Here is a 21,734-nt window from a genome sequence, read left to right on the forward strand (position 1 = left end):
GCGCTGATCTTCCGACGAGACCATTTGTGAGACCACGAACGCAGCCCTACTGTAAGTGGAACGCATCCTTACTGAAACGATCAACGCCATTTTTAACCCCCGACGTAAAAACGAAGGGGTGTTATAAGTTTGACGTGTCTGTCTGTCTGTCTGTCTGTCTGTCTGTCTGTTTGTCTGTGTGTGTGTCTGTCTGTGGCATTGTAGCTCCCGAACGGATGAACCGATTTCGATTTAGTTTTTTTTTATTTGAAAGCTGTGTTAGTCGGGAGTGTTCTTAGCCATGTTTCATGAAAATCGGTCCACTAGGTCGCGGTCGGGGGTTTTTCAAAATTTTAATTTTACCTACTACATCTGGATAAAAAAAATACAAATACGTATTCGGGGACAATTTTAAATAGATCAACTTCACTCAAAGGGGAGGAATCTGTGAGGTTCGCTGGAAGGATAACTCGACTAACTTCAGAAGCGCTTATATGAGTTGCGTTTTCGCAACTTCAAGAATAGAATCGCGAGAAAGAATGCAATTCATGTTCTGTTTAGCAAAAATGCAACCGGAAAATTTGCTTGTCAGAAATTATTTAGGGAACCTAGATACTTGCTGGTAGATTGGAGGAGACGAGTATTTTACTGTTCTATATCCACAGCAGTCAACAGCACGGGAAGCATGGTCACGCGATAAATGATAAAACATCTGGCCGTCCCTATCGCACTTACTAATAGTGCGATAGGGACGGCTTGATATTTTATCGTCTATCGCGCGACCATGCTTCCCGTGCAGGAATCATGTGGCGTTTCTGAAGCTCTGACGCCTTGCTTTTTTTCACTGTTCTTTACAGAGTTGACGAAAACGCCCGTACTCTCTACTTACAAATTCAGTATGTACATTATGTATTAATTTACATAAGGTAATTGTTAATATCATGTTGTCCCTGCATAGTTTGAGGAGCTGGCAGCAACGCTCACGTTCTGACGTCGCGCCTTTTTGCGTTGACAAAGTCGCGAACGCTCTTTCTCTTGGCAGACGATATTGCGTAATATATTACGCGTATACAATAGCGTATGGAAAGACATAATAGTATTGTAATAAATGAAAAATAGGTAGGTACTTATTAGTATCATGTTGTTCTTGCATAGCAACAGCGGCTGAGAGCAGTCGTGTGGCGTCTGTCACGTTCTGACGCCGCGCTTTTTCTTTCTGCTCCTTGCGGGCTTTACGAAGTCGACCACGCGCTGCGCTCTCGGCGGGAGATGTCGCGTACATGGGCCGACGTTCTCGTAGGACAGCCTGTAGAATAATGAAGGTACCTATCTTTAAATGTTTAAAGAAACCCTAGGCATTTTAAGAGGAAATTCCTTCGAGCTCTGATGCTATTTAATGTGGGATGAGAAACCTTCTAAGGTTTCCCAAGGGTCCTATATTGTGAGGTTCTTCAAGAAATGGGTGTATAGGTTCATAAAGTGTTGGAAGGTCGCAAGGCGCAATTAATACTTCTGGAGTTGAAACTGCAGACTACGGTGACTGTTTATCATCAGGAGATTCTTCTGCATGTTCACCATCGTATAAGAAGTTATATAAAGTATGCTCGCAGGCAAAAGCCTGTTTCTATTTTATATTTTGCACCATTTTAAGCAAGTCGCGCTTCATTTGTTTATGCTAGTAATGAATATTTAACATTGTTACTGCACAGTGTGCTTATTCCCCAAATTTTACGAGACATACAAAATGCAACACATAAATAAGAGCACCGGCTGCGTACAAATAAAGCCAGGACGTACATTCTCATTGTCTTAATCTAATATTTTAAGTCCCATTTTAGCGAAGGCCCAATTTGAGTTGCGAAAGTGATTTTGGTAATATACATTCCATATGCTAGAAGTATGTTAGAGAGTACTTTAGACTGGGCTGGACTGGACTGTTACATGTGTAAAGGTACCTAACAGAGTAACTTTTTTATACCATTTCGCTTCCCGAATGCATCATACCAGAGGCGGCTCACTCTGCGATTCTTTCGCCGAGCTACATCGCGTAATCTCAGCCCATTCAGTGGAGATGAAATTTGCGCCACGCAATATAGAAGAAATTTCGGCTGCTCGCGTGTGGTCCGTATGTTAATGAAGGTAACAATTATGAAAGGCGACATTTTGTGAACATCAAAGCAGCGAGCCTTCTGTACTTGTACAAATTCTCAGTTCAAATAAATCACGTGAGTCACGACCTTAGAGATAAAAATTCGCCCACGTATCAATACAATTGCAGTCCAAAACCGAAACATCACGTTTTCACTCGAGAATAGCCCTCCAAATAAAGCCAGTATTAAGTAAACTCGGCTAGCAGAACGGATGTCTTTCCGTGCCAAAATGTTTTTGATTCTGCATCTATTCTATTGAGATAGCTTGGCTCCATGCCTTCTGAGTTAAGTTCTGCAGATTTGCCCCATTTACATACAAACTTAACATAATCATTTTGCTATTGTGTCATTTTCTGGATTTCTTTGGAAGTTTGTTTTTCCTATAAAAGTTCGGAGTGTATTTATTTCGGAAATAATAAAGTTACTTGTTAAACAACATAAGTTTGTCACAATTGGCGAAAACGGTATTTGTAAGTTGTGTCGATTTAAAAAAAATCGCTAGTACTCGTAGCGTAACAATAATAATACACAACACAGCGGATATCATCTCACTCGAATCTAGAGCAGAGCCCAACTGGGGTAGTACCTCCGCCTTACAGAAGACCGCAGCCAAATAGCACTAGACTCTACTCATAGTGTTGTGTTCCTGCCGGTGAGTAAGGCTGCCAGAGCTCAACGAGGGTGCGGTGTGCTGATGACGGGAGGACTTACGGAACTAACTTGTTCCGTCTATTGTCCTTTGAGTCGTCGGCAACCCGAACCCTCCTTAGAACTTGTGCACTCCTTTTTGCTGCGAACTTAACACAGCAAAAGGGAATGTACAACTTGTACACTCCCTTTTGCTGCGTTAAGTACACAGCAAAAAGGAGTGTACAAGTTCTAAGGAGACAATAGACGGAACAAATTAGTTCCGTACGTAGGTCCTCCCGTCACCAGCACACCGCACCCTCGTTGAGCTCTGGCAGCCTTACTCACCGGCAGGAACATAACACTATGAGTAGAGTCTGGCTCTATTTGGCTGCAGTCTTCTGTAAGGCGGAGGTACTTCCCCAGTTGGGTTCTGCTCTAGATTCGAGCGAGTATATATTCGCTGTGCTGTGCCCTACCACACAAAGTGGAATATCATTCGCTATGCCCTACCTCCTATTTAATTGAATCTACGAAATACTACTTATATAACCTAACCACAAAATTAAAATTTTGAAAAAACCCCCGACCGCGACATAGTGGACCGATTTTCATGAAACATGGCTAAGAACACTCCCGACTAACTCAGCTTTCACACAAAAAAACTAAATCAAAATCGGTTCATCCGTTCGAGAGCTACGATGCCACAGACAGACACACACACAGATAGACAGACAGACAAACAGACAGATAGACAGACAGACAGACAGACATACACACAGACAGACACGTCAAACTTATAACACCCCGTCGTTTTTGCGTCGGGGGTTAAAAAGAAAATTAATTAAACTGTAACTAAAGCTAGTCACACTGTAATATTCACCTTACCTGTCTATTTTCTACGTCCGTAAGCGCATTAGTAGCTAACTCCTGTAACTTCTCGGATCCCTTCTTGTTGGCTGACACAAGTCTCTCATCCTTGCACAGTTTCGTGAGGAAGTACTTGTCGTGGGCCATCCTCTCTAAATACTTCGAAGCCATCAGACGGGTCATTTGAAGCTTCTTCTGCTGTTCAATGCGTGACATATCTTGGACCTGGAATATTATCAAAAATAAAACTGGTTCTGAAAAATTAAAACTCAAAGTTTTACGGAAAGTTATTGAAATGGACGTATTAGAAACGCGAAACTGTGTTTGAGAACTGGCATGGAGTCTGAGCATAAAAGTAAGTAGAACTGGGCCAGACACTTCTTCCGAAAACACCCGGAACGATGGGTCTCACTAACCATAGACTTCATCATGACTTTCATGAGTTAGAGATATGACCCCAATAGACGCTTTCATACAATTTGTGTGAGTGTCGAGTGTGTTTTATGTATTATGTACAACATTAATGAGCAACCTCTTCTTTTGATGGGGGGACACTTTACAAAGATCAACCTAGCCCCAAACTAAGCAAAGCTTGTACTATGGGTGCTAGATGACGATATACATACCGATACAGATAAATACATACTTATGTACATAGAAAACATCCATAACTCAGGAAAAAATATCTGCTTCATCATATAAATAAAATGCTTTTACTTGGATCCGAACCCATGACCATCAGCTTAGCAGGCAGGGTACCGACTAGGCCAGACCCATCATCAATTGGCGAGAAACAGGCTTTTGCTGGACAAAAGCCAGTAGTGTGATTTTTAGGGTTCCGTAGTCAACTAGGAACTCTTATAGTTTCTCCATGTCTGTCTGTCCGTCCGTCCGTCCGTCCGTCCGTCCGTCCGTCCGTCCGCGGATAATCTCAGTAACCGTTAGCACTAGAAAGCTGAAATTTGGTACCAATATGTATGTCAATTACGCCAACAAAGTGCAAAAATAAAAAATGGAAAAAATGTTTTATTAGGGTACCCCCCCTACATGTAAAGTGGGGGCTGATATTTTTTTTCATTCCAACCCCAACATGTGATATATTGTTGGATAGGTATTTAAAAATGAATAAGGGTTTACTAAGATCGTTTTTTGATAATATTAATATTTTCGGAAATAATCGCTTCAAAGGAAAAAAAGTGCGTCCCCCCACCTCTAACTTTTGAACCATATGTTTAAAAAATATGAAAAAAATCACAAAAGTAGAACTTTATAAAGACTTTCTAGGAAAATTGTTTTGAACTTAATAGGTTCAGTAGTTTTTGAGAAAAATACGGAAAACTACGGAACCCTACACTGAGCGTGGCCCGACACGCTCTTGGCCGGTTTTTTGTCTTATAAAAAAAATCTGTCATTTACCTTATGTGCCGCCTGAGTTGTCATTCTACTTTGATGTTTAATGACGATCGGCGTAAATTCGTCATTGGTCATCTCCTCAAACGCTTCCGAACGCAGAAGATGAACTGACTGCAGCACCTTCCCTGCACTTTTGCCGGTGCATACTCTAATCTAAAAAATAAAGAATTTTCATAAATTGTAGTAATCACTTTATTGTGTGCAATAGTTCATTCAAACAGACGCGAAGTGGTTTGTACGTGAATTGGTCGGCCGACTCAGGCAAAAAAGAGAAAGTCATCGCTCCGAGTCGTTCCTGGTGCAAAAGCTGTACATAGTAATACAACGCGGACTGCGAGCGTCATGGGCACTTTTGCATCAGGAACGACAGGGAACAGTTTATTTGGATAATTTTACGTTGTTATTGTCATTAGTTATTAGGAAAACAATACCTACACTCAGTTCAACCTTACTTGTCCAATCATGTAAACAAACACTGCTGGAAAACATTATCTCAATTTTCTCTGGAATTGCACATTAACCATCACTTTAACATGTTATTATACACTTAAATAAAGTCACAAAGTATTGAAATCAATCAAAAAACCACAGAAAACTATTATTTCTAAAACGATTTTCATCAATAGTTGTAATTACGAACCACAGAACACCCCACTAGAAGCCAAATGCAAGCGATATTGTTCGAGACGCAAATCACCAATCCTTGCGGGGTGAGGCGGGCGCGCACGGTGCTGCCATTGGTCGTTTCAAATAATGGCGCGCCTTTATGATTAGCAGTAGGGATGGGAATGGGACATGTCTATATATAGACAATGGTACCGGTACCAGTACTGTGGTGAATTTGTTTTGCAACAAATTATAATATTATAATTAAATTATAATAAGGCCTAGTTACCCTTCGGGTTGGAAGGTCAGATGGCAGTCGCTTTCATAAAACTAGTGCCTACGCCAAATCTTGGTAGTAGTTTCCAAAGCGGACCCCAGGCTCCCATGAGCCGTGGCGAATGCCGATGCCGGGATAACGCAAGGAGGATGATAATTGTGATAGCATCTGAATAAAAATCATTCTAGTAACTAATAACTAAACAATGCATTTTTACTTACGTTTACTAAGTTAAATAACCAACTAAATATTCTAAACTAATCAATGAACTAAATACCACTACAGACTCTACAGATTCTAGATAATTATTCACTATTACAAATCTGCTTTCTTTTATATTTCATAAAATGGTAGCACATGGTACGAACGGCAGTACGAAGTTCCCGCAACAGACATAAACTAACATGGCCCCATGCCTAGTCGTTTACGTGAAAGGGATAGCATATCACATTGTTAACTCGGTAAAGAGGGATGGACGCGCCTCGGCGCCGCTCAGCACAACCATATTGACCAGTATAAATGAACTCCGCGGACAATAAACAATATTCAACAAAATAATTAATTTGACTTAACTGTGGAATGTTGTTCCATCTTTTTTACATGTAGAAGTGTTAGAAGACTTGCCACACCACTTTATGCTGTAAGAGACCATTGTTTGCAACCAAAATTGATTATTTAAGATTTTTTCCCGAGCGGACACGGACACTGTTAGCGGGTCGTATACTTGGGCGCTACTGATCGGTGTCGCACGCGTTCAAACTTTTATAAACCTGATTTGTCGTATGCTTGGTGACCGCGAGTCGCCCTGTAAGGGCCATCTTGTTGTATTGATCTGTGTTACGAACGGATGACATCAAAAACTCCTGACATTACGAAGTCTAGATTGTCTATGAGTCGTAATGTTGGGACGACAACTTATCGTTAGGAACGATCGATATTAATCATTGATCATATTTAACGTTTCGTTTGTTTACATGATAGGACAAGTAAAGATGAACTGACTGTAGGTTCATAATTATACTTAGTTAGGTTAGGTTATTTAGTTTTAGAATAATTATTAAGATTTGTCTTTGTTTATTGTCTGAGTACATTAAATATAAAAAGTTTTTAGTTCAACTGTTCATTAAGATTAATAAATAAATAGTGATAATCTACCTAGAAAACACATTCTATTAATTCGTCCTTTATTTCTACCATGCTGTTGTACTCAAATTGCTGGAAAAGTTATGTACGATATTTGTTAATACGAAATGTAGTAATTATGAGTAAAAATCGTCAAAGAAGGAACTAAGAAAGAGTGATTGCCCAAGGGTGTCAAGTTTTGGCAGTTCTGAGGACAATTTTTTGATACTTTGGTTGCGTAATACACCACAAGGTCCACAAGCAATACGACCCGATTCAAACTTTCAAAAATTTGCTTTTATTGGATATGACATGTCAGTGCCATAAGCTTTTACAAAAACATCATTCTGATCCATATTGCAGAGCAAACATTTACGGCGAATGTTATATTTTCATGCCGATAATAGTACATTACATCAGAGGCCGGGAAAATGAGGATTTCCGGCCAAGTGGGTATATACCGAGCGAGCGTGCGAGCGAGGCCGGATAGGCATACGAGGCCGGGAATCCGTTTTCACGCCGAGGCATGTATAGTGCTTTTCTCAAACATACAATGAATTAAAAAAAATGCTCTAAAGGACAATATTTTATAAAAAAAAGTTACTTTACAGGCCTAGGCCTCAAAAATAATATGAAATCCCTTTACAGTCCTCTCGAGTTGTTGCGCCCAAAAAGCGACGATACTTCCCAGCCCATTTTAAGGAACGTAAAGACAATATTTCATTGCATGTTTGAGAAAATCTATTTTGATTTATATTCCTATAATAAATATACCTCGTTTCTGTTTTTAAAATACAAACAAAATAACAGTTCCGATATGATTTTATAAAACTGTAATCCGATTCCACGAAACAAATCTAGGTTTGCAAAAAGGAAAATGAAACTATTTGGTTGTATTGAGTTTTTAGATTGAAATAACAGGATTAATACATATACCTAATTTATTTATAATTTGAGTTTGTTTTGGACATGATGTGAGATTGTGTCGTCATCATGGCACCACTTTTCCATTACGACAATATACAATAATTATATGAGATAGTCTAAGCCAGCGCTTCCTTCCAGCAAGCATCATGCTGAGTTGGGTCCATTTCGTGATACGCACTTAATGTTCTGTTCTCTGTTTTTTTGTTCTTTTCTTGTGTGTACAATGTACAGTCAACCAACTGGAACCCTAGGCCACTGTAGAACTATGTCATAGTGACGTTATAAATCAGATTGTAAAAATCTCTTACTGCTTGTCATTTTGACATGGTTGTAGAGTGGCCTAGGGTTCCAATTGGTTGACTGTAACATGTACGTACGTCTTTATTGTGAGCGTCATGTATAAATGTTTTTTATCTTTTATCTTTATCTTTTAATGCCTAAACAAACATTAAAATACCTCTATACATAATTTGAACGGTCCTTAGGCATTAACAATAGGATACGTGAAAACAAAAGACACCTATGGGCTATGTCACCACAGTGACATTGACACTTGACACTGACAATTCTGTGCCTATTTGTGGGTTGATAAGTAACATTATAATTCAGCGTCAATATTCCCTTGTTGGAGTTGAAGGCAATGAACGGCGACAATAGGCTACTAGACTCATATCGAATTTGGCACAATAAATGATTGTATTTTGTAGTATTTGACATAAAAAAAATATATTTATAGTTTTTGGGTATAAAAAGTGTATTTTGGGTAAAAAATGTGTGAATTTTTTTATTTATTTTAGCCACCGAAAACGCTGTCAGCGTTGAAGTAACGTCATAGAATTCGAACCTAACTGCATGTTAAAACAATCACTGACATATTGAACTTTATGCCTTCATACTTAAAAAGTCAGAAAATGTTGTTTTCGAATAAAATGATCTGATGCACGGATAATCTATAGAATCAAAATCAAAATCAAAAATGTTTATTCTGTAAATAGGCTTATGCTAGCACTTTTACATGTCAGCTTAAAATTATATATATGTACATCTTATTCTAATTTAACATAAATGCATCCTTATCTTCTACGAATTCCTTGACAGTATAGTAAGCCTTTTGCAGGAGCTGTCGTTTTACGAATGATTTGAATTTATTTATTGACAATTCAGATACATTAGGTGGTAACTTATTATAAAATCGCACGCTGTTCCCCATAAATGAATTATTCACTTTTTGTAAACGGAATCGCGGGATCGCCAATTTATTTTATTTTTTTATTTATTTGGATATGAAACAAATGGTCATACAAAAATATTTATACAGTTTATTTTCTTAATCTAGACCTATAGTTTCCATTTTTCTTTAACAAATATTTTTTAAAAAGCACAATCAATACCTACTTAACTTGTGTGAGATTTAGTCTTAGTAAACAGTCTTAGCAAAAATTGGTTTTACAAAAAATTCAGATACTAATTAATTACATACAATAGGAAACATGTTTATCGTGTATTAAACACTTTTTGAATAAATGTGATATAATATCTATTCTATTTCTATAGACATACTACTAGAACTGAACTTCCTTTTTATAGAGCCTATGGTACTATTAAATACGTCTACAGTTTTTAAGATGTTATTCTCATTATAGAGTGCGCATGCTCGCTTAATAAAGGTATTTTTTGAATAATTAGTTTTACTTCTTGGGATGGAGAATAAATGTTTGAACCTGAGACGACATCGGCGTTCTTTATTACCTGGAACTGTATAAGAACTGTATAAGAATACATATGTCTTTCAACAAACTAGGGGCATCTATATGGCTATTTATTATTTTATAGGATAACAGAATCAATGCAGTCTCTTCGACACTCAAGCGTCTGCATTTTATGTCGGTTTAAGGATTCCACATAATCTTTGTATTCAGATCCACATTTGTAATCAAGTGCTTTTAGGAACTTTTTTTGCAATCTCTCTATCCTGTTAATATGTATGCTAATAGGGTTTCCAGACCGCACTTGCAAACTCAATCCGACTTCGTACATAACTGTTATAAAGAATTTTTAGCGTTAAGGTATTACTAAAAGGTTTACCAATTCGCAGTATCATACCTAATTGCTTAAAAGATTTAGATAGGATAGAATCAATATGAGGTATAAATGATAATTTGTCGTCCATGACTACTCCAAGATCACGAATCTCGTTTACTCTTACCAGGTCATGGTTACATAACTTGTAATTGAAATAAGATAATGCTTTTTTTCTGGAAAAAGTAATTGTATTACATTTCTCTGTGTTTAAAAATAAATTATTCTTTCTACAAAATATCTCAAAATTACTTAGATCTCTTTGTAAAAGTTCGCAATCAGAAGAATTACGAATAACTTTATAAATTTTTGCATCATCTGCATAAAGAAGAACGTGAGAGTGGGAGATGCACTTTACGATATCATTTATATATAAAATAAACAACAGAGGTCCCAAATGGGAGCCTTGAGGCACGCCTGAGCTGTTATATTTACTTTGAGAGATAAATCCCGACGCTACCACTGACTGTGTACGATTTTCTACATAAGATTTAATCCAACGAAACAAATCACCATGTATACGGAGTTCCCAGAGCTTGCATAGTAAAGTGTAGTGACATATTTTGTCAAATGCTTTGGAGAAATCGGTATACACGGCGTCCACAGAGAAACCATCATCCATAGCCAGTAATATGTCATTCGTGAAAGTTAACAAGTTTGTATCTACTGAACGGCCTCTGTAGAACCCGTGTTGATTGGGTATTATATGGTGTCGCACAACAGCAGCGAATTGGTCGGTAACTATCTTTTCCAGGAGCTTGCTAAACTGACATAACTTGGAAATAGGTCGATAGTTTTCAATATTACGGCTAACCGGATCCTTTGGCACAGGAGTTATCCAGGCTTTTTTCCAGATAGCTGGAACACAACCCTCCTTGATAGATTTATTAAAGATTATTGTAATTGGAGCTTAACAGCTAACGGGAAGCATAACAATTTTTAATAAAAAGTGGGTGTACTCCGTCAGGTCCTGCACCCTTATTCACATTAATAGATTTGAGATATCGTGCCACAATTTCTTCGCTAATTTCAACTGAATGCATATCTATCAAGGGATTAGTTGGTGCTGCCAGATTATCCGCATCAGCAGAACTCCTGTCGTAAACTTCAAACACAGAATGAAAGTGGTTATTAAATAAATTACAAATGTCTTCACCATTATAGGTAACAATATCCTTATAAGTCATAGTTTGCGGTAAACCGTTACTAGAAAAAATAGATTTTAAATATCACCAAAAGTATTTAGGATTATTCTTTATATTGTTTTCTGAGTAAGAAATGAAGTCACGGTAGCATTTTTGTTCCATTTTTTCGGCACGTTTTCGTAGAATTTTAAAACTGTCATAATCAAGTGGATTCCTATACAGCTTCCAACGCTTGTGAAACTTACATTTTTCCTTAAGAATTTTTTTCAAAGATTTATTATACCAAGCCGGTGATTTTGATGAAGACCGTAGCTTTCGCCGGGGAACATACTTTTCAATTAAGTGATTTAATAAATTATATAATTTTTCTACCGAACCTTCACAACTAATGCTACAAAAATAATTACCCCAATCTATATCCTTTAATTCTTTATTAATGTCTGTGTAATTAGCTAAATGAAAATTGTAAACCTCTTTCACAAGTGGCGTTAATTGTGGCACATAGGAGAGTTCAACATCAATTGTCAATGCCTTATGGTACAATACATCTTCAGATACCAGTGGTTCATCACATGTAGATACTACACAATTCCTATTGCATAATACTAAATCTAGTAAATTATTATATGAATTTATGATGGAATTATATTGTTTAAGGTCAGAAAAGCATAGAAAGTCTGCAAAATCTGGAGTTGCAAAGTCGTTACCCGACGAAAGCATCATCGCACCTGATAATGTCGGTACCCATTTTGCTTGAGGTGCATTAAAGTCACCCATTATAAGAAATGTATCATTACAATGGGTTTCTGTTAATTGACACACAATATCAAAAAATGATATCAATGATTCCCTGTAAAGGGGTCCATGTTTTCGCCTGATTACGTCAAAAGTATACTTTAAATTTAATATTTTTTGCTGTTTTTAAGTCATAATAAAATATGATAAAATTTCGGTTAATTGGTCAATTAGCCTACTCGTATTATGTGGCTATTTATGGGTTGATAAATAACATTATAATTTAGCGTCAATATTCCCGTGTTGGAGTTGAAGGCAATGAACGGCGAAGTGTCACTGTGCTGTCGTGCGACAATAGGCTAGTTACCTACACTTAAAATAATAGTTATTTGTTATACAAGGGGGCAAAGTTGTATTTTAACGCCGAGTCTGGAATTGAAAAACGAGCAAGTGAAAGGAGTATATAGTTGAAGCACGAACGAAGCAAGTTTTTTAACACACCAGAAGTAAAATACATTTGCACTCGAGTGTAACACAAAACTGTCAAAACTTTTCCCCTGACTATAGCGAGGAAACTACAACGCAAAAAATGCGTTTATCACTGCTTCCAGTAGTTCCACAGGGTGGTAAATCATCTTTATTACTAGATTCACCTACTTTTATCAATTTTAAAGCAGTGAATTTGACTTTGAACAAGGTCAAATTACTTTACCCTCTAGTGGATAAAATAAGTTTTTACCCGCTAGTATTAAAGGACAAAATACGTGTTTCCGAGGTAGTGAGATGAAAAATATTTTATACAGTGCACAAAATAAAGCACAACCTAATTCGAAGAAATTACGAATAAGAAATATGGACAGTAGTTTATGTTTAAACATAATTTATATTTAATAAGTCAAAGAAAAAGATGTAAAATAAATGAATTAACCGTGACGTTACTCCTCAGTATTTCATAGTAATTCCGTATTAGCAAATTGTTTTGACAGTTCATAAAAAGTAGCTGATTTGACTGCTAGGAAACTAGCCTATTATTGTCACAATTTTTTTTTTATTGCTTTACCAGTAACTGTTGTATGCATACTCATTGGTGCGAGCCGGGGTTCGAACCCGCGACCTCCGGAACGAAAGTCGCACGTACTTACCGCTAGGCTACTAGCGCTGCTATTCACAAAATAATCTATTCTAATATCTATTGCACAAAAACAAAACCCAGTTTAAAAAAGTCGATTAAGCACAATTCAGGTTTTTAGCTTAATCTATTCGTAGTGTTTTACACAACCAGAGTTTTTCGAACAAGCCTGATAAAGTTAACTACTGATTCTCAGATTACACAGATCAGATATAGCGCCGAGTTGTTTCTAGTTGGTAATGTGGAGTAACTATCAAAATGGCTCACTTTTCTATTACTTGCAGAAATTGTTGTTACTCGCTCCTGTCTGAAATTTATTTTAGAACAATGCACAGTTAATATTTAAAAATCTAATACCATTATTTTACATACCTACCTAAAATGTTGTAGCAATTCAACGAGACTAAACGAAATTGATATGAAATATTTTTTTCCCCTCGCTAGCTCGGAAACACGTGTTTTGTCCTTTAAATACCAGCGGGTAAAAACGCATTTTATCCACTAGTGGGTAAAGTAATAAAGATGATTTACCACCTGTGGAACTACTGGAAGCAGTAATAAACGCATTTTTGCGTTGTAGTTTTCTCGCTATAGTGAGGGTAAAAGTTTTAATTACACTCGTTTTTGTTATTGCAAAAGTATTTTACTTTTCGTGTGTTGAAAAACGAGCAAGTTTAGAAAGGATTCTATAGTTGAACCACGAGCGAAGCGAGTTTTCGATGAATAGAATCCTGAACTCTAAAAGTTCCACACTCGGCGTTAAAATACAACTTTGCCCCCTTGTATAACAAATAACTATTTTACACTTAATCACAAAAATATTTGCTTGCGGAAAATGGATAAGCAACCAATGATAAAACAACCGAATACTTTAGAGTATTTCGTTGGATACAACCAGAATACAACGGATACTTACTATCAATTTTTACCAACTGTTTACATTTACTGACTCTGTAAAATGTGTGTATATTTTAGTGCACCTCAAAACCTCTATTTTAACAAAACCTTCGAATTTGCTTGCATTAATTGCAAACATTTGTGAGTGTGTTTAGTAAAACGCCCCACTTTGTCGGTTACCATTAATGCGAGATTTACTTGTATCTTTATGAATGAAGTGATAGAGCGACTTTATAGCAATCGACAAAGTGGGACGTTTTCTCGTGCATACTCACATTTATCAAGGGGAAATAACAAAATTGAACAATTGATTTAAATGAATCAATGAATGATTTGTATGAATGAATGAATGATTTGAATGATTTGAATGATTGAATGATTTGAATGAATGAACGATTTGAATGAATGAACGATTCGAATGAATGAATGAATCATACTTTTTACCAAGCGTGAACTCCGCAACTCCCCCGAGTGGTTGGAGTTCCCGTTTGTTGTCGTGCTAACTTTATTACAAGTTGCACAAACTCGCTGATTGCCAGCCTATGTTGCTATTTATTATGTCTTGATATTGTTTGTGAACTTTGGTTTTGATTGGTGTGTTAATACAGAAGCACAGTCATAAAACATTTTTTTGCCAAAAATAAAAATGTATTTAACAAAAATGTTTAGGTAAGTTACGCCAATATAAAATGCAATGACCGTTACCAATTTTTTATTAGACACCTGTTTTAAATAGGCTGAGTTCCATGGGGAAAAAATTGCGCAATGTATATGCAGGACATCCTATATATATTTGTAGAATATATTTAATATATATATCCTATATATACAGAGTGGGGCCTGTAACAAAGGCGAAGAATTGAACTCTAGGCTATTCTCCTTATACTGATTAACATTTGTTCGGCGACTTTTAAAAATAACTTGTATTTTGATTTTTATCACCCTTGAAAGTTTTTTCTAAGAGGTAATGTATTGCGAATTCTGTTAAGTCTAAAGTGTGACAGACAACGTCAATGACAACAATAATGGCGTACATGAAGCTAATATTTATTTTGTATGAAAAATTAAAAATTTAAAGACTTCATAATTTTTAAAAGTCACTGAACAAATGCTGATCCGTATAAGGAGAATAGCCTACAGTTCAATTCTTCGCCTTTGTTACAGGCCCCACTCTGTATATATTTCAGTAATAGCCTATAGGCTATTGACTAATATAGAATTTTGCAGAAGAAATATATATATATATATATAGAAATAACACACCTCAGACAATGGCGATCAAATACATGAAAGCAGTGCGTTTCTACGCACAGTCTTTTTTTTTATTATTATAAATGGGCTTACTCCGCCACAGACTAGCCGAAGGCAAAGACGTGGCCTACGATGGAGTGAGCTCGCCCAGAAGATGCCTGTTTACTCTTGATTTGAAGGTTGCCGGGTTATATGAGCTCGGAAATATAGCCGCCGCCGCAAGGAATTCCACTCCTTGGCAGTGCGCATAAGAAAAGAAGAAGCAAAGCGCTTCGTGCGAATTCGCGGAATATCTACCAAGTAAGGATGGAAACCGGCCAGTCTAATCTCGTGTGGACGTAAACGTACCATGCTTGTATAAGTGCGAATAAGACAGGTCGCGTTCTTGACAGGCGGGAGCTGAGAGCGGGCGGGCGGCACTTTCAACGGGACAGCAGTGACCATACTGTACGATAATACTCTTTATTTACTGTGGAAATAGTGAATGAATATATCGGAACGTACAGTTTCCTCGGCATTTCTGGCACACTCCGCGAAGTTAGGTGGCAGTTTCCTCATCAACTGTCCGCGGTGAGACAAGACTAGGGAGCGCTCGAAGGCACATGTTTCATACGCCGTTTGAGCTCTGATGTGCAGGGCCGATACATTGTCAGGCTCGATTTCTGAAATAAAAATAGAGGTTAAAGGTTAAAGAAGTGTACAAGTTGCAGAACAGTCTCGTATTTCCGTATATTACTAGATCATGTGAAACTTCTCATGCATATCCATTCAGAACATTGCCTTTAAGATGATGAATATGTTGTTCTCAAGTCTCAACAGTTGACGATCGCTTCATTTGATGTTTGAGTTCCACACTGGCGTTTATTATCAACTTATCAACTCATCAAAATTCCACTGAAAGTGACCCTAAAGCTTGACACTATATGTGCAAAGAACTATTGTTCTTTCAATATACCTATGAATACCTAGAACTTTTGAGTAACATTCACAATTTTGAAAACTTGCATTAATTGTGTCTGGTACCTAACTGTAATACTTACAACATACAACAACATACAATCACGCCTGTATCCCATAAAGGGGTAGGCAAAGCACATGAAACTACTAAAGCTTCAGAGCCACTCTTGGCAAATTGCAGTGACAGGTTGCCAGCCTCTCGCCTACACCACAATTTAACCCATATCCCATAGTCGCCTTCTACGACACCCACGGGAAGAAAGGGGTTGGTGAAATTCTTAACCCGCCACCACACAGGCCCACTGTAATTCATTAAAATAAGAATAAATTAATGAAGTTTGTGTATACCGGTAGCTCGAATAGCATCTGCTATGGCACCGCTGTAATACGTCGCCTTTGCTCTTGCCACGCTGCGGCCGAGCAGCGAATGTACGTCATCTTTCTGTAAATTAAATAGAGCTATTGTAGCAATACAACCCAGGGAGCGTAGCCGAATGGCACAAACGCTCACGAAACGAAACGCTAGTAGATATCTATCTCTATCGCGCTTGCGTATTGGCGCGACAGAGCCAGCGCTTTCGCATTTCAGCGCACCAGGCCCCATAGCGAATTTTCTCCGTCGCCGCTGGCTCTGTCGCGCCAATACGAAATGCCATTCGTTTCGTGAGCTTTCGTGACGGCACCAGACCCTGAACAGACCTACAGTAAGGGTCAATTGCAGAAATTAATTAACACACTACGTATTTGGTTTAATATTTTGTATACTGTTACGTATTTGTTTTTTTTATTAACTGACCTGCAGTGACCAACTGACTTGCAACTGACCCTTTAGTACAACTTGTCTTGTGGCGCGCGAGTCCATACATACGCGATTTCATAGACTCACGGGCGACAAGGCAAGTTGTGCTAGAGGGGCTGATGTACAGCCTATACTTTGACTTGAATACACCCAATATGCATTCATACAAGGGAAAACTAAAACACAGAACTTCACGGATTAATGTTACAGCTTTCAATCCCGTTTTGAACTCAAAATATGACTGCAACAGTAATTATTTACATTTAAACTTTCATCTCAAATAACTAGCTGCATAGAGGAATAAGTGAGGGAAGAGTTGTAACTCTATACATCAGTAAATGCGAGTTATTTGTATAGGCATAGTTAAGTGACATCTAGCGACAATCACGCGTCAATCCGGCGTCAAATACTTAGCGTGAATTAATTATCAGTACTACTACTCGATACTAAGTGTCACAGTGTCTCGTCTGCTAAAAATTTAATATTAGAACAGTTTACAACTTATATTACAAGCAGAAGGAATTGAAAACAGAATACTGATTAATACTATTGTAATATTAGATAAAAATTCGACTTTTCGTTCGTCGCGACATCTTTTAACAGTACGACAACAGTAAACGACGAACAACAGTAATTTACGCTAGTTGACGCGTGATTGACGCGTGACTGTCGCTCTTAACTATGCCTATACAAATAACTCGCATTTACATATATTAGGCTTGTGTCGTTCATGAACTATGAACTGTTAGGAATAAAATCCCATCAATGACCGAAATGAACTGAATCTTTCCAGGTTCTGAGATTCGGTCTTTGCTCATTTAGTTCAGTATAGGATCGGCGAGCGCGAGCGATTTGGATCGAGAACGAGTGTGTGACTGCGCCGACCGAGAGCGAGAGCTAATTAGCAGAGCAACAAAAAACGTCAAGTTTTCATATTAAACTTCGATTACTTACAACCTTTGGGCCCGGAATGTTACTATCTGTGGACTATTCGTATCATTTTGACACTATTCGGTCCCATTCGTTCTGATCTTTCCGACCGCAGTGGTCGCTGGTCTGGCTGAACTAAATGAGCAAAATACCTAAAAGAGCGAACTAAGTAGTTCGTGGGAGCGATTGAACAAGATCGGAGCGCTCCGATCAACGAACGAAACGGCACAAGGCTGTAATAACAAGATATGTTATTACTGTTGAGGATGGGCAGCGTCACGGTACGACGAGGTGTCGTCAAATGATAGACACGAGTAGTAGGTAAAGTAATGAATTCAATCAATCTCCATTTATTGTATAAAGGTGTACCTATATATACATGTTTGGGCTGTCGCTGACCAAGCAATATGCGTTATGTCGCAGTAAACCATTGTGTTACTGCTAAACATGGAAAGTGGCTAATATGCCATTACACCTCCCCCGAAAGTCCCTTCAAGCCTATTACATATGTATGGAGTTACAACTCTTCCCTTACTTATTCCTCTATGCTAGCTGTTAGTCTAGTTAGTCATTTGACTAAAACACCACCTTTTCGTCAATAACATCTTAACAACCATTGGAAACTCAATCAAATGTGAACCTTATCCTTACGAGACAAAATTCAAATTCAAACTAGATTTCCAATGTCTGTTACAGTTTCGTTTTCATAATAGTAATAAGTAATAGTTATTTGTTATACAAGGGGGCAAAGTTGTATTTTAACGCCGAGTGTGGAATTGAAAAACGAGCAAGTGAAAGGATTCTATAGTTGAACCACGAGCGAAGCGAGTGGTTCGAGAATAGAATCCTGAACTTGCGAGTTTTTTAACACACGAGAAGTAAAATACATTTGCACCCGAGTGTAACACAAAACTTTTCCCCTCACTACAGCGAGGAAACTACAACGCAAAAAATGCGTTTATCACTGCTTCCAGTAGTTCGACAGGTGGTAAATCATCTTTATTACTAGATTCACCTACTTTTATAAATTTTAAAGCAGTTAATTTGACTTTATTCAAGGTCAAATTACTTTACCCACTAGTGGATAAAATGCGTTTTTACCCGCTGGTATTGAAGGACAAAACACGTGTTTCCGAGCTAGTGAGGGGAAAAATAGTTTATTCATATAGCTCAGCAACTGTATCTGAGTATAATGTTTGCTTCTGTTCATATTTTGTGTTAAGACCAGTCGTAACATTGTTTCTCAATGTTGCTCTTCGTAAATTAGATAAGATAAGATAATCATTTATTGCGAACCATGGTTACAAAGTTGTTTGCATATAAGTACATAGGATCACATCACATGGCACCCTGGTAGAGTATGGCAATTATTAATACATACTATTTAAAGTTATTTACTAATTATTAGGCTTATTATAAATGTGTCTCTTCTATATAATCTTGAATAGAGCAATACGCATCGATACATTCATAAACATTAAAATTACAGATTGCTCGCCTGCCTCATTCTAGGTGCCGTAGCCGATTGGCATTTTTGCAACGCGAAACGAAAACGAAACGCTGCGAAAGGTAGTCTGTCTCTGTCGCGCCAATACGCAAGAGCGATAGAGATAGATCTACTAGCGTTTCGATACGTGAGCGTTTGTGCCATTCGGCTACGTACCCAGCTGTCATTGGGTCGGCGCAGTATTTTCTTTTCTTCCATACCTCCCTATTGCCAGTCTTGTCACCATTCACTTGTTTCCGTTTCATATCATCTTTCACACAGTCCATCCATCTTTTCCTCGGTTTTCCTCTCCTGCTATTTCCTTCGTCATTCATTGGGATAATATAGCGAGTTAGCTATAAGCTATCGGCTATAAAAACGAACAAAATATAGTCGCTCCCGTGTAAATAAAAGAGAGAGCGAGCTATTCGTAGCTCATAGCTCGGCTACGAACTATAACTCGCCCGCGATATCATGGCGTCTCTTTTGTTTACATGGGGGCAACTATTTTTTATTCGTTTTTATAGCCGATAGCTCATAGCTTACTCGCTCGGTGGGACTGCACGCTCTTATAGTAAACAACTTTTGGCAAAAATTCGTGATATTTAGTTAGTACTTACATTCCAGCGGAGAGCTTCATTGTACGCTTGTATTGCTTTGTCGAATAAATCCAGACGCTGCAGGTAGTGTCTGCGAACGGTACGTTAATTAGTACTTTACCTCCTGTCTGTTGTTTGATAAACATACGGAGACATCAAAATTATATTCTACATGTGGAATACCCTTGTTTGTAGTTAACTAAGGGCCACTTGCACCAACAAAATGGAGGGTTAACCCACCATTTCATATGGAATTTGACAGTTGACAGCCCACTAACCCTGAGTTAAGTGGTAAGTGCAAGTGGGCCTAAGTGCTACACGGCCACATTTCAAAATTTTTCAGGTTCAGAATCATTCAAATTATGACCTTAATTCGCAAAAAATACAAAATATCTCCTTTAAAGCCTTTTTGGAAAATGCGAAATTGCATAATATGGCTATAATTATCTCCACAAAAATCGTCAACTCCTTTCCTGCAATACAGCCATAAATCCAAATATCCCGTTATAATATCATAATAATTTTTTTCCCTCACCAGCTCGGAAACACGTATATACCAGCGGGTAAAAACGCATTTTATCCACTAGTTGGTAAAGTAATTTGACCTTGAATAAAGTCAAATTAACTGTTTTAAAATTGATAAAAGTAGGTGAAACTAGTAATAAAGATGATTTACCACCTGTGGAAATACTGGAAGCAGTGATAAACGCATTTTTTGCGTTGTAGTTTCCTCGCTATAGTGAGGGGAAAAGTTTTGTGTTACACTCGTGTGTTAAAAAAATATCAAGTTCAGGATCCATTCCCTTGCTCGTTTTTCAATTCCACACTCGGCGTTAAAATACAACTTTGCCCCCTTGTATAACAAATAACTATTGAATTATGGCCGTATTGCAAATTTGTGTCCAAACTTTGACACGCGATTTCTCGAAGAAATGTTTTTGGGACGAATATGGTACTTACCCTCTTGATCTGTAGACAGTAACTGCATTACATATTGGTCTCTCCTCAAACTCTAATTTCTTGCGAACCATTTCGAAGCGTGATTTGACGTGATATTTTTTAAGCAATAGTTAGTGATGTATGGGATAATGTATCGATAATAATGAATTTGTTATGTAATTAATTATAATTAAAGAATAGAGGATTTAAAGAAAAGGCTCCTTGACACCACCAGGGATCCTAGGGCTGGTTCGTTATTGGGGCAGAAGATTGGCATTGCCATCCATCCAGCGGGGAAATGTGGCCAGCATTATGGGTACTCTTCCGCAGGGATCGGATTGGGCGATTTTATTTGATAGTTTAGTTTGTAAGGGAAATTTTAGATATTAAGATTGATTTATATATGATTGTGTTTAATTTAATGTGTAGGTATTCCGTATTTGAAATGAAATTATTTACGCTTCTGAAAATAAATTTTAAAGAATATCCCTTTGTAATTTGAGTTTATCAATTCATAGGTTTTGAATAATATTAAAAAATAACGAAAATAAAAAAAATAATCGTTCTCCTGACAAAACTAAAGTCACATTTAGTTATTATTACCACTGTATTTTTCCTTCTGAACAAAATAGGTACTAGAATCACCTCTCCACTATAATAGGCTTGTCAGAGTTGTCAGTCGCTCGTCATTTCCAAGTATAATCCAGTTGACCGCGATTTATTCCAATTACGAATACGAATACTCGTAAATTGCACAATTTGCCAACTTTTATAGACTGAGGACACAATTCTGTTTTAATAATTTGTTATACAAAAA

General features: G+C 37.5%; 1 protein-coding gene across 1 annotated transcript; it reads right to left on the bottom strand.

Annotated features, from left to right (window-relative positions):
- Positions 1-338: 338 nt before the first annotated feature.
- Positions 339-21,031, bottom strand: LOC125233092 (outer dynein arm-docking complex subunit 4-like). Its single transcript, XM_048138956.1, has 8 exons — positions 20,939-21,031; positions 20,000-20,069; positions 16,513-16,606; positions 15,712-15,869; positions 5,043-5,192; positions 3,645-3,851; positions 1,107-1,285; positions 339-351 (listed from the first exon to the last, which is right to left on the bottom strand). The coding sequence occupies exons 1-8, from the start codon at positions 21,007-21,009 to the stop codon at positions 339-341; spliced, it is 942 nt and encodes a 313-aa protein (XP_047994913.1). The 5' UTR covers positions 21,010-21,031.
- Between the last annotated feature and the right edge of the window lie 703 nt (positions 21,032-21,734).

This window comes from Leguminivora glycinivorella, chromosome 14, assembly GCF_023078275.1.
Source record: "Leguminivora glycinivorella isolate SPB_JAAS2020 chromosome 14, LegGlyc_1.1, whole genome shotgun sequence".
NCBI lineage: Eukaryota > Metazoa > Arthropoda > Insecta > Lepidoptera > Tortricidae > Leguminivora > Leguminivora glycinivorella.